The sequence below is a fragment of the Brachyhypopomus gauderio genome, unplaced genomic scaffold, assembly GCF_052324685.1.
Source record: "Brachyhypopomus gauderio isolate BG-103 unplaced genomic scaffold, BGAUD_0.2 sc142, whole genome shotgun sequence".
NCBI lineage: Eukaryota > Metazoa > Chordata > Actinopteri > Gymnotiformes > Hypopomidae > Brachyhypopomus > Brachyhypopomus gauderio.
The window spans coordinates 74,938-87,447 of record NW_027506963.1 but is presented as its reverse complement, the minus strand read 5'-3'; the positions used below and the strand labels follow the sequence as shown (position 1 = coordinate 87,447).

Here is a 12,510-nt window from a genome sequence, read left to right as displayed (position 1 = left end):
AATGGCCCGATGAAGGTCATTTAAAAACCAGGACATTTCCTCACTTAAAAAAAAAAACCCGGGAAGCCGGACGAGAAATACGGACATGTCCCGGTAAATACGGATGTTTGGTCACCCTAGCTGTACTTACAATTTCTTCTCTCTCATCACACTCACATTGACTAAAGTGGAGAGCTTTTGTACATAGTCCCTCCCTAACTGTCTGTCTTAGTCTTGTGTATATTTATATGTTGTTTATAATATTTCCAAAATGAGCACTTAATTTATTCTGTGTGTGTTTGTGCAATCTTTATGTGGAGAGTTTTCCCTGTGCCTCGCCACAAGTCTTTCAGTGCACTAATGTCCTGTACCTGCTGTGCAAATGACAAATAAACAAAATGTTTTTGATAATAAATGAATAATTGTAATTGCATGTACATTTTAGGCCACACTATACCTGGTAATGATATGGACTGTTTGAAGGGCTCTGCTAAAGCACTTGCTTTGGAGATGTCTTCATCCATGGATCCATGGAGACCACTAGTATTCAGGGGATGAGGCCCTCTAGTGGCCAGAAGGGTGCATGCCGGCCGCTTCCCTCACAACATCCCTGAAGCAAGCAGAGGCAGTACAGCTTGTTTACTGTGCACAAGGCACGCAGGACTGGAGGTGCAGAAGGTAGACATTAACATTACCTTCTTTCCTTATTATCATTCATTAAAAACTGATTTAATTACCTAAGTTGCCCAGAGTTCAAGAGGTATAAGTGTATATTCTAAACTTTGCAGCAGTACACGGGCATTAAATAATGTTAAGACCTGGGAATACCCAGAGCATAATTAGGGGCAGGCATTATATAAATAAAAGTGATGATGATCCACGTGTGCTTTGCTCATGGGATAATGAGACATACAGCAGTGGTTCCAGCTCTATTCGTTGCTGCAGAACAATGTTTACAGAGTCCCTTGGCCACACTGATTGGGAGCTTGGTCTCTCAAATGGATCCCTTGACTAAGATGTGGTACTGTTTTTTGTTGTTGTTTATTTTTTACTAAGAATAAATGTAACAAAAACACTTTATTATTTATTGCTTTAATTATCTACCCTGTTCTTGAGGTCATTGAAGATCTGTCCAAAATACTGCAGGTTGTTATTAATATGCAGCATCTTGCCACTCATCCGGTTCACGATTTCCAGGGCTCGGGTCCAAAAGGCCCCTCTATTTTCTTCCAGCAGGAAAGGTTTGTCTGGGTAGCTGATCTCATGACAGTCAAAGGAGAAAGACACGTACAAACCGGTGAGCAGCACGGCCTGCAGCTCCTCCTTGGTGGCCACCTCAGCTGAAACGATGTCACGACACAGCATGTAGAGGAAGACCACGGTGCCTGGAGTGAAGAAGCCTTGCTGTTGCCATCCTGTCAGTGTCAAGGAGCGGTCCACACTGCGAACACACTGCAAGGGCTCATGGGCAGAGAGGTCCTTCAGCAGACAGGAACGTCGGCACAGGAACTCACCCAGGCAGGTGAGCAGCTCGCTGGTGGAGGACTTCACAAGAAAACTACTAGGCTTGTCTGCACTGATGGACTGATCTTGCGTCAGAATGGTACATCTGGAGAACAAGGAGACCTTGGCCCGATGACGAAGAGGAAGGGTGATGGTTACCTCACCCCATCACCTCACCTCATGTGGGTCACCAATGAGACCTAACATGCTTATCTCATGTCACTGAAGTATGATGTAATAGTAAGCTAATAGTAAAACTGAAGTATGATGAGTAATCGTCAACTGTTGGGAAAGATTCAGTCTGCTGAAAAATACGCCCAATATGAGGTGGACTGAAAAGTATCAGCCATAGGCTTAGTGTACAATTTTTTAAATGACTAATTTTGTGCCAATACAAAGAATATTTTTAAATTTTGTATTTATTTTTTAGGCTACCATTTTTATTTTGTAAGGACAAACATTGAAAAGAAGAACACAAACACTTTGACTTGATGAGAAAGAGCCACACATGATTTATCACAGCACAGAATGTCATGGAAATGTATAATTGTGTTTTGCACATTTTAAATGTAAAAGAGTTCAAATAGCCTTTAAGGGCAGTGTTTTTTTTCTGCAGTGTTTGTTAAGGGCCAGTAAAGCTTTTTCATATAAATATCAACTATATGCCTCTTTTTCACCATCTCTGATCCGGTCACCCTAAGTGAACACTTCAGGAACCAGGAGAACAGATTCACAACACACAAGTATCAGGAAAGAGTTCTAAAGTTTAATGATAATATGTGTAGTTGAATACAGAACAAAATAGATGTGTCTTAAGACAATTTGGTAAGAATAATAAACCATATGTGTGATTGGTGTTCTCCTTATCAGGAGAGGAGGTACAGTAGACTGGATGTAGGGGGATGGAAAAGTCCAGGGAGAGAGATTCTAAGTGAGGTGCAGACACACAGATAAAGGAATGAACAACATGTCAGTGTGTTCTGATTAAGGATTTGCTGGGTGTACGTATGTCTGAAAAACATCTGGCACAGGAACATCTGTCCAGCGCAGTGGAGTTGGGGTGAAGCAGGGGGACCATAACAGCTGGAACAGGTTGAGACTCAGTAGCAGCATGATGTCAGGAGTAGGTTTACCTCATCAAGAGGAGAGACAAGATCATTAGACATGTCTTAGTACAGAGAAGTATAAATTAATGGACTATAGTGTGCAAGGCGCCAGCAAATCTAGCTATGGCAGCACAGCTAAAAGGGTGGAGCTAGAAAATAGCACATGCATGAGGGCTCCATGAGACATCAGGAATAGGTTTATCTGCAGGCAGAGGCAAAGAATAAGACATGTTAACATGAAAAACAATGTTTTTATATGAGGAGAGAGGTGCATTCGCCCACTAACACGTCCAGGTCACCTAAAAAGAACACCATGAGTGACCTTAATCTGAAAAATGAAACACCAGAAGAGTTCTTAACCCATGTGGTGTAAATACTTGCCCAAAACATGCTCAGGTATGACCAGTTTTTTTGTTAGTTTGATTTGTTAGGGTTGCATCTTGCACAGATGAAGCATGAGTCTAAAAGTAACAGTTCTACAGGTGATGCTTCTACAAAATTAATCACAAATCATTAATGACCCCCCTTTGGGTGCCATATGAAATGCCATGAACATGTCGCACAAGAAATGGTAGGCAAGACTTGTGGAGTGCTATCCTACCGTTGGGGGCAGGAATGGCCTCAAGCAGGCAGGCATGCCCTGTAAAAACAATCAAGAGATTTTTAAAGATATGCAACACACCTATATTTACCACCGTGCTCTTGAGGCAGGACCCTCGCCATGACCCCATTGCTCCTGATTACGTCCAAGAACTTATTTCCAATTACGAACCCCCACGTCCACTAAGATCACAGGTTGCTGGCTTCTTATTAGTTCCAATAATAGCTAATAAATAATAATAAATAATGAGGTAACAGCAGGGGGAAGATGAAATGGATGAAGGATCAACCCACTGCCCTGGCCCCTCTTACCACCCCAAATTACCCCCTGCTATGGCTGTATCACCACAGCCCTGGACTACCATTACTGACCGTCAAGAAGTCTAGGACTCTTAAGAATAAGAATTACACAGATAACACATGTATACAAATATTGCACATATACGCAAATTCTAACACAATGTGCAAGTATGTTTCATTACAACAAATATAATGAATATAATGAACATCAAAACGAAGTTTGCAGCAAGTGTGATTCAATATATATTTTAGTTTACTCTTTAGCAGGATTCAGTGAATTGGCCATTGCATTATACGTACCGCTAACACATTTATTCTTTAGCACGAAAAAATATGTGTAAAATGCTCATGAAACACATATAAAATGAGCTAGTCAGTATCTGCTTTGCCTTTCGAAAATCCTCGTAGTTTTAGGCATATTAGTGCTAGAGCTGCATCCTCAATGATTTGATGTATGCATTGATATTGATTATTGATGCATTTGAATAATAAAAGATGGATAATTGCTCTGTAATTTCTGGCACGAAGGAGAGGTGATGTCCTGGAGATCCTGAAATTTCAGCCTTGGCAGGGTTAATTCTACTAGGTCTGAAATAATACAATGTCAAAACAAGCAATTAGACAATAGCATTCACCCAATTTTAAATGATAGTTTTCTGTCTTTTTGTCAGACGACTATGGGCTATCTTGCTCTGAAAATGACAATATTTTCTTTATTTAAAATTAGGGGTGGCCATAGATTAATTTTTTAAATCTAGATTAATCTCACTGAAATCTTGAAACTAATCTTAATTAATCTAGATTAAAATGGCTCATTCGGAATATGCGTGCTACCCAAGTAATGATTAAAAGTCCATTTTTGAGATAAGGGTTCTTAATACAGAGGATCTCCTGTTTCCAAAATGCATCAATGACTGCTTGAGAAAGCTGTTCTACTTTGATACTTGAAGAAAAAAAACATGCTCAATAAAATGTAGGCTACTCGTGTTCAATGGTTTATTCAGTTAAACATGAAAATAGTACGGTATGCCTACATACTTTAAGAGGGCATATTCAGTCAAACATGAATTTGTAAGGTTAACTTAAATTTAATTTGAACTTAACAGGCAGCCAATGTAGGGAGGCCAACACTGGAGAAATATGCTCCCTTTTCTTAGTTCCAGTCAGGAGCCTAGCTGCTGCATTTTGAACAAGCTGAAGGCGTGACAGAGCTGATTGGTTGATACCCAAATACAGAGAATTACAGTAATCAAGCCATGATGTAATAAAAGCATGAACAACTGTTTCCATATCTTTAAAAGTTAAAATAGATTTGAGCTTAGAGATTTTCCTTAGCTGATAAAAACTGGTACTATCTGTTTATCAAATGTAAGTGTGGAATCAAAGAGAACGCCGAGATTCCTTACGTAGCTCTGAGTATTTATTAATAAAGGCTCCAGATGTTTAGCATTTGGTGTAACACTGTCTGGATAAAAAAATAAAAATAAAATAGCCTCTGTTTGGCCATCATTCCATTTTTAAAAATTATTGGACAGCCAAATTCTTATGTCCTGCAGGCAATGTGGATGGGCCGCGTCTTGCAGAGTATCTGCACATTGTTGACCTACAAATTTAATGACTTAAGACCTCCAAGAATAAAAATTAAGACCATTACCATGGCAAAAACATGAATTCTCAAGCTGGGCCCCTCCAAAGCTTTCAGGTAGTCCATGTTAATGTGAGACCTGCTTTGCCTTGCAAATTATTAGCACAATGTCTGATAAACACAGCCTCAAATCATCAAATCATTTGTGCACGATTGCAGTATTTACTTTTGAATGGTCATTTTTGAGAACCTTGCCTCAAATATGGCAATATTTCTACAAATATGTCGAAGCAAAAGGTAGGATAATCTTTAAGGCGACATCACCAAGTTGAGGGTATTCCTGCATTAGCCCTTGGTTTTTTAAGTAAATAAATTGATTTTAAGATGGATAACAAATAGCAAGACATGGCACACATGCACTTGGCAAGAGAACTAGAGTGAATGGCGCTACTGTGTGTATGTGAATGTTTTTATAGAAGAACAGTCACGGGTTCAAAATACTACTGTTTTAATTGGTATTTGAATTGAATTTGAAATGAAACTGTGGCTGATTTAGCCGTGTTATACTAGTCCAACCATGCTTCTTTTTTACTGTGTGGTTAGACTGAGACTTGCGCTGTAGAAGTAGAATTGAAAATATTTTTTGTCTTTTTGGACATTAATAGCTTTTTCACTCCCCTTAGATGAAATTTAATGCCACTCTTCAAAAAAGAATGTAATTCAATACATTTAAAGACCTTAAAAATCTTTTATTTAAGCCTTTTAAAGGACCCGCCGGGACCCTGGTCTTGGTAATGATGGGCACCGAATTCCAGGCATCTTCCTGATGTTGGGTGATGCGGCCTCCGGACGGGTGGGCCCCGTCGCGACCAACACGCCCGACTGGAGTCCTTTTTAGACAGGAGCTGCTCAGGTACCTTGATCTGCTCCCTCTGCTCCTCCAAGTTTGCCTCTTTGTGGATCTCGACGATGGTCTTGGGGCCCTGGTCACCCCTCCGGGGCACCCAGTTATTCTACCGTAGTTGGAAAGAGAGGAGCGCTTTCAAAATGCATTCAACACGGCAGCCACCTTGTCAGGATGGGCAATTAAGAAAAGCAAACCTGCAAAAGGAAAGCAGTCCAACCACCTCTGCATGACTAGCAATGAAACCTCCACACTCAAATACTGAAGCTGGTCAACGGCTGTTCTATAAACTATACTTGTACAGTAAGCATTCGAGTATAAATTAATGAAAGCAAGGAAACATTTGTAGAGACACTGAAGAAGTCCAACGGATGGGTGTGTAACACTTACCTGTCTGAGGTCCAGGACATCTTGCAGTTTGCAGCGGATCCTCAATGAGGACTTCCTCGCGTTTATTATTTTGCTTATGTAGCTGCAATAGTGGTCCATTTTGGGCTGATTAGTCAAAAACAAGACTCTCGTTAGCATGCGTGTGGCTACTGCCTGGTAAAAACTACCGCCAAGAGTTAACAGCCAGGTAGGAGGAACATAAGCGCATGATACCTTGGCCTTCTCGATGTCCTTGCCAATGGTGGAGAGTAGGATGCAGAGACACTCTAGTCTTTCCTCGCTGTGGCTCTTCTGGAGCAGCTTGACTATACAGTCATGCAATATAAGCTCCGACAGCATCTCCACCTTAAACAGCTCCCCGATAAACTTGATGTTACCGAGGGAACGGTGGCGGGCCTCGTCCTTCATGGCGTCCAGCTCCTCGATCAGGCGCTGACGCTCCTCATCCTGGCGGGAAATATCGGGGGTTGGCGTTAACACGAGACGAGGCCCGGATATACGGCACATTTAACACGACTAAAACGACTGGACTTCACTCTAACAATACACATCCAATGATGTGCACTTGGAGGGAAGGTGCACTATCAAGATGGTGAGACTGTCGCACCTCTGATGCGGCTTCCAGCTCCTTCTGCTTGCGCTCGTTGCTGTCCTTGTCCTTCGCAAACTCCTTCTGGCAGCAATTGAGCAGCAGCCTTCCAAAATTCACTGTGCCTCCTGACTTATCAGAGGTGGGCACTTTCAGCTGGGTACCATGAAGAGCAAGCAACAAGCACAAGTGAATAAGAGGTTTTTTCATGACTAGCAACATTAACACAGATGAATGTAGCCAGGGTGCAAATTTTGCTTTCTGACCTGTGTGCAAATTTAGGATAAGCTTGAAATATCACTGCTCAACACATACTACTTTAACTGCCATCACAGATAAGAAAAAGTTGCCTTTTGTTAATTTATGTACATTGGCATCAGTCAGACAGTCAGTCAGTCAGTCAGACGTACAGACAGACAGATAGATAGATAGATAGATAGATAGATAGATAGATAGATAGATAGATAGATAGATAGATAGATAGATAGATAGATAGATAGATAGATATATAGATAGATAGATCTCTTCAGACACTCTGCTAAATTATGCTCTTTCATTATTCTGTGTCCTTGGCCAGTAATTGCACAGCACGGACAGAGGACACAGATCAAAGCAGTTCATTCCTCCCTTTCTGACCAATCAGAAGTCTTGGGAGGGCAGTTGCTGTTTCTGAACACTTGGTGAAATGCATGCATTACAGTGTCCAGCTTTAACAATAAACAAAACATGAACAACCTCCTGAACTCCTCAGTCCCATTGGTGCAGTTTAGCTGCAGAAACACATGGGACAAGATAGAGGTCACATGTGGAACTGGCCATTCGCGCGTGGGCATGTGCACACTCACCATCATCAGGCAGCGACACAATTTAGCATAAGTCACGGAGAACTTGGGCTCAGAGATGGCCTTCTCATATACGAGATCGACGACTCCCTTGAGCCGCTCCTCCGTGTCCATGCTCAGCTCCGTCAGCTGCTTCATCAGTGGCTGGAACATCTGTGGCGTGAGCTTGTTCAGGATGCTGCGCACACGTCGCAGCAGGTCCAGGGTCTTGGCCACCTCCAGGTTCTCCTCGTCAGCTTCAGCCTTGTGGGCGCGCACCTTCTTCATTGAGGGCCTCCACGCCTTCTCCGCCTTGTTCAGCTGGATGTCGTTGCTGAATGAGACACTGGTGATGATCTTGCGTGGACTTTTGCGCTGGCACTGTGAGGACCTCGAAACTGGAGGCTGGAGGGGGGGTGGGGGGGCAATCTTAATTAAGACAATCAGCTCAACTAAGTCCCCTATAATTCACACTAAGGGTGTAACCAACAGCTCCAAGTGAAACTAGCATAAACCAACAACACCAGCATGGCTAGTAAACAATCTAGACTCTAGAGCAAATCCCATGATGCTCTACAATGTAGAATGTCCATTTACATGTGCCTTTAAAGCAGGAGTGTCCAAAGTGTGGCACTCATCTCAAAAGACGAGACATGATATTGGGTTCACGATAACGAGACGAGACTTTTAAATATTTTTAAGAAAACTTCAAAGATGACAAATATATCTGGAAAAATAGTTTTGGCAAAGTCAAAAAATGCTAATTCAACAGGTTTCTCTCCTGTATGACAGAGTCTCTTAAGACTCATTAATGCAAACAGAGACTGTCCCAAAAACAATTTCTTCAAAAACAATAGAGTTGTATACATCCCCACTATATCTGCCTTAAATATTAGTGAGGATTGCGCTCTTTGTCTGAATTTCCTCCAACTCTGACATGACATTACCCCTTGTACATGTTCAACTATGGAAACTGGTCGAATAGCAATGGCAGCGACTGCAATTTTGGCTTTGGATAGACATTTGCCAAATGTAGATGTTTTCAGCTTTCGGCCCATCAGCAGAAGTAGCACATACCTCTGGCTCCAAAGGGGCCTCAACAGGCTCCTTCTCTGCTTGGGGCACTGCTTCCGATACCAATGGCGCATCCATACTCTCACCCATCTTGGGCTCAAGAGCAGGGATGTCTGCTGGAGGAAGGTCCGTCAGAGGAGGTGGCGGGGAGGCAGACGCTCCGAAATCGGAGTCTTGTCCAACAGGCACTGTGCTCAGTGGTGAGGCCAGTTGGAGACCCTGGGACAGGTTAGGCTCCGTTGTCAGTTTTGAAGGAACCACCAGCTCGGGCACCTTAGATGGAGGCGGGGGGGTTGAGGCAGCTGCTGGCATAGACACAGGTTTCCCATGGTCATCTGAACAAGGTGCAATTTCAATTCGGTTTCCAAGTTAATAAAATACAAAAACATGATATAATAACATTAAGAAAACACACTTACCGGGTGGAATCACTACAGTAGCTGTAGGTGGCGTGCTTTCATCATCGGTCTGCACTGCGACCACAGTCTGAGGAAAAGAGTGGGGAACATTGTCAAATTTGGAGCAATTACAAACATTTTAACGTAATGTAAGCATATACATAGGCCTTTCGTATTGAGCTCAGCTGAATGGGTGTGGGCGTAGATGCGTTTCTTGCCCCGGACATAATCTCTTCCGTGACATCACATCCACCCTGTTTGGGTTCTGGTATTCTAATCTGTGGGACATGGTTTTTGGGAGTGAGACCAGGTTCAAGCAGGCAACCTTTCCAGCTCCTCACCTGCTGGCACTCTCTCCTGCGCTGTTGGGGCAGGGCATACTGAGGGGGTGGGGCCTGCTGCTGCAGGGCAGAGCTCAATATGATGGGCCCTGAAGACTGGTACTGGTCCTGCGTAGGGTAATACGGCACACCTGGAGGAAACAAGGCACAATCAGATAACACCTTAGGCTCCACCCCAATGTGGAGAGGGAAAGGAAGTCTTTTTTTCTCCTTCATTTACACTGGCCATTTAACATTTAACAAAATCTATGTTGAGTTAAGAGCCTCTCCTCACCGTATGCAGAGCTCCAGTCAGCATAGGTGCCATAGTAGAAACCCGTGGGCTCATTGGCTACAGGGAACTGCTGGGGCGGGGCATACTGAGGGGGTGGGGCCTGCTGCTGCAGGGCAGAGCTCAGTATGATGGGTGTAGTTGGCCCTGAAGAAAGGTACTGGGCCTGCGTAGGGTAATAATACGGCTCACCTGGAGAAAACAAGGCACAATCAGATAAAACCTTAGGCTCCACCCCATTTTTTTTCTCCTTCATTTACACTGGCCATTTAACATTTAACAAAATCTATGTTGAGTTAAGAGCCTCTCCTCACCGTACGCAGAGCTCCAGTCAAGATAGGTGCCATAGTAGAAACCCGTGGGCTCATTGGCTACAGGGAACTGCTGGGGCGGGGCATACTGAGGGGGTGGGGCCTGCTGCTGCAGGGCAGAGCTCAATATGATGGGTGTAGTTGGCCCTGAAGAAAGGTACTGGGCCTGCGTAGGGTAATAATACGGCTCACCTGGAGAAAACAAGGCACAATCAGATAACACCTTAGGCTCCACCCCATTTTTTTTCTCCTTCATTTACACTGGCCATTTAACATTTAACAAAATCTATGTTGAGTTAAGAGCCTCTCCTCACCGTATGCAGAGCTCCAGTCAAGATAGACCACAGGGAACTGCTGGGCCAAGGACACGTACTGAGGGTAGTACTACGACACACGCACACTAATCATTTCAGCTTGGAAAGGTAACAAGGTGTTTTTAAATTCACGTTGAACACTATCATTAGCATTACCTGTCCAGCTGGAAGGAAGTAGGCAGCGTCCTCGGAGATGGGGAACTGCAGCTGCTGTTGAGAGTTCATCATCTGCGAGTTCTGGTTTATTACTGAAATGTTTTAAAGTCAGAGGTTTTGCACTTAAATCAATTAACAGTGACCACGCTAAAATATGAATGACAGCACATTAATATGAACATATGGCACTAAACCACAAAATTGAAGAAATATACTCTCCATGTTACACTACAGAGAATTTGTTGAGTTAAAATAATGAGCCATCTTTTGCGCCCGAGCAGTCTCAAAACCCTGTAGACAGCTCCTCGTGAAAACGCATCACAGAAGCGCACATACACACAACTGTGCTGTGTGCACGCTTTTGACTGCAGATGTCACACTGGCTTTGATTTTATCGTCGTGGATTACCTCGTCTAATATTACAAACATGCAGTCTCTGACAGTTTCAGAATCAGTGAAGGGTCATTTTTTCTTTGCTAAATTTCATGACACTCGCAGTGAGGCGGCTGTGGCCTCTCTTGTGCTGTAAATGTCTTTAGTAATGTGGAACAGCTCCTGTTATAAGAAGCTAGCAGGCTCTGCACCTTAGTTGCCCTCTCCTCTGTCCCTTCAGGCAATGCTGTCCCAAAAGCTTGGTGTTTCTCAACATGGTGCCTCCAATTGTTATATTCTTTTAACACTGACAGGCTTTCATTGTAAATCAAGCATACCGGCTTAGAGTTCAATCTTTGAGGTAAACTAGACTTGCATTTCCTGAAGGAAATACTATAGGGCTTGAAAAGGTGTGCCCCCTCTGCTCCATCTGCCCCTCTGCTCTATCTGCCCCATTTGCCCCTCTCCCTCATCTGCCCCTCTGTTCCATTTGCCCCATTTGACCCTCTGCTCCATCGGCCCCCTCTACTCCATCTGCCCCATCAGCCCCTCTGCTCCATCTGCCCCATTTGCCCCTCTCCCTCATCTGCCCCATCTGCCCCTCTGCTCTGTCTGCCCCATTTGCCCCTCTCCCTCATCTGCCCCTCTGCTCTATCTGCCCCATTTGCCCATCTCCCTCATCTGCCCCTTTGCCCCATCTGCCCCTCTGCTCCATCTGCCCCTCTGCTCCATCTGCCCCTCTTCTCCATCTGCCCCATCTGCCCCTCTGTTCCATCTGCCCCTCTGCTCCATCTACCCCATCTGCATGTATGTATGTGTGTGTGTCTGTGTGGTGTATATGTGTGTGACTGTGTGTAGTGGGTATGAGAGATGCATGTGTGTGCGCGTGCGTGTGTGGGGGAGGGGGAGAGACATTCAAAAATAACTGACACTCTGTCTCTGCCACTCTGAGTGGAGAAGCCTTGTTTTATGTGATTTGCACCCTCCGATCAAACGGTCGTAGTTCGGGACCCATTTAACCTATCGCTTCACCGAAGAGATTGTGTGAGAGAGGACCCCTTGCTGATGATTTTGATATATTTTGGTGTGGTTTGACCCAAAAATGACTGATTTATGACAAGTTAAAAACACACAAAAATCTCAACAAAGCTGATTCTGATTCTGATATATTTATATGGGGGCCAATGGGGCAGTTTTCTGTGTCTAGTGCCAAACAAATGCTCATAACTCTAAAACTAATTCATCAAATGATTAGATATCTCGGCGTGCCAGAAAGGACAAGTTTCTCTCCCATTTAAAATTTAAATGGAGCTTCTAGGTCAAGGTGTAAGGATTTTACAGCAGTTTATCCAAGAACGTTTTGATCATTTTTTATGCCAGCTCACACTCTAACTGGCAGTGATGATTTGAAATTCTGAACATTCCACCATTCATTTTAATAGGGCCATTTTTCATTTTAAACTCAATTCTATTAAAATCTATAACTCTAATCGACT

At 43.5% G+C, this 12,510-nt stretch overlaps 2 protein-coding genes across 2 annotated transcripts; both read right to left on the bottom strand.

The window, feature by feature from the left end:
- Nucleotides 1–1,071: 1,071 nt before the first annotated feature.
- On the bottom strand, nt 1,072–3,553 carry LOC143500357 (cyclin-dependent kinase 5 activator 1-like). The gene is made up of 4 exons (XM_076994471.1): nt 3,514–3,553; nt 3,190–3,228; nt 2,875–2,887; nt 1,072–1,588 (listed from the first exon to the last, which is right to left on the bottom strand). The coding sequence occupies exons 1-4, from the start codon at nt 3,551–3,553 to the stop codon at nt 1,072–1,074; spliced, it is 609 nt and encodes a 202-aa protein (XP_076850586.1).
- Nucleotides 3,554–3,571: 18 nt separating this feature from the next.
- Nucleotides 3,572–9,806, bottom strand: LOC143500356 (eukaryotic translation initiation factor 4 gamma 1-like). The gene is made up of 9 exons (XM_076994470.1): nt 9,591–9,806; nt 9,271–9,337; nt 8,855–9,156; nt 7,802–8,182; nt 6,975–7,112; nt 6,581–6,814; nt 6,368–6,472; nt 5,879–6,086; nt 3,572–3,579 (listed from the first exon to the last, which is right to left on the bottom strand). Exons 1-9 carry the CDS (start codon nt 9,804–9,806, stop codon nt 3,572–3,574), a joined length of 1,659 nt encoding a protein of 552 aa, XP_076850585.1.
- Between the last annotated feature and the right edge of the window lie 2,704 nt (nt 9,807–12,510).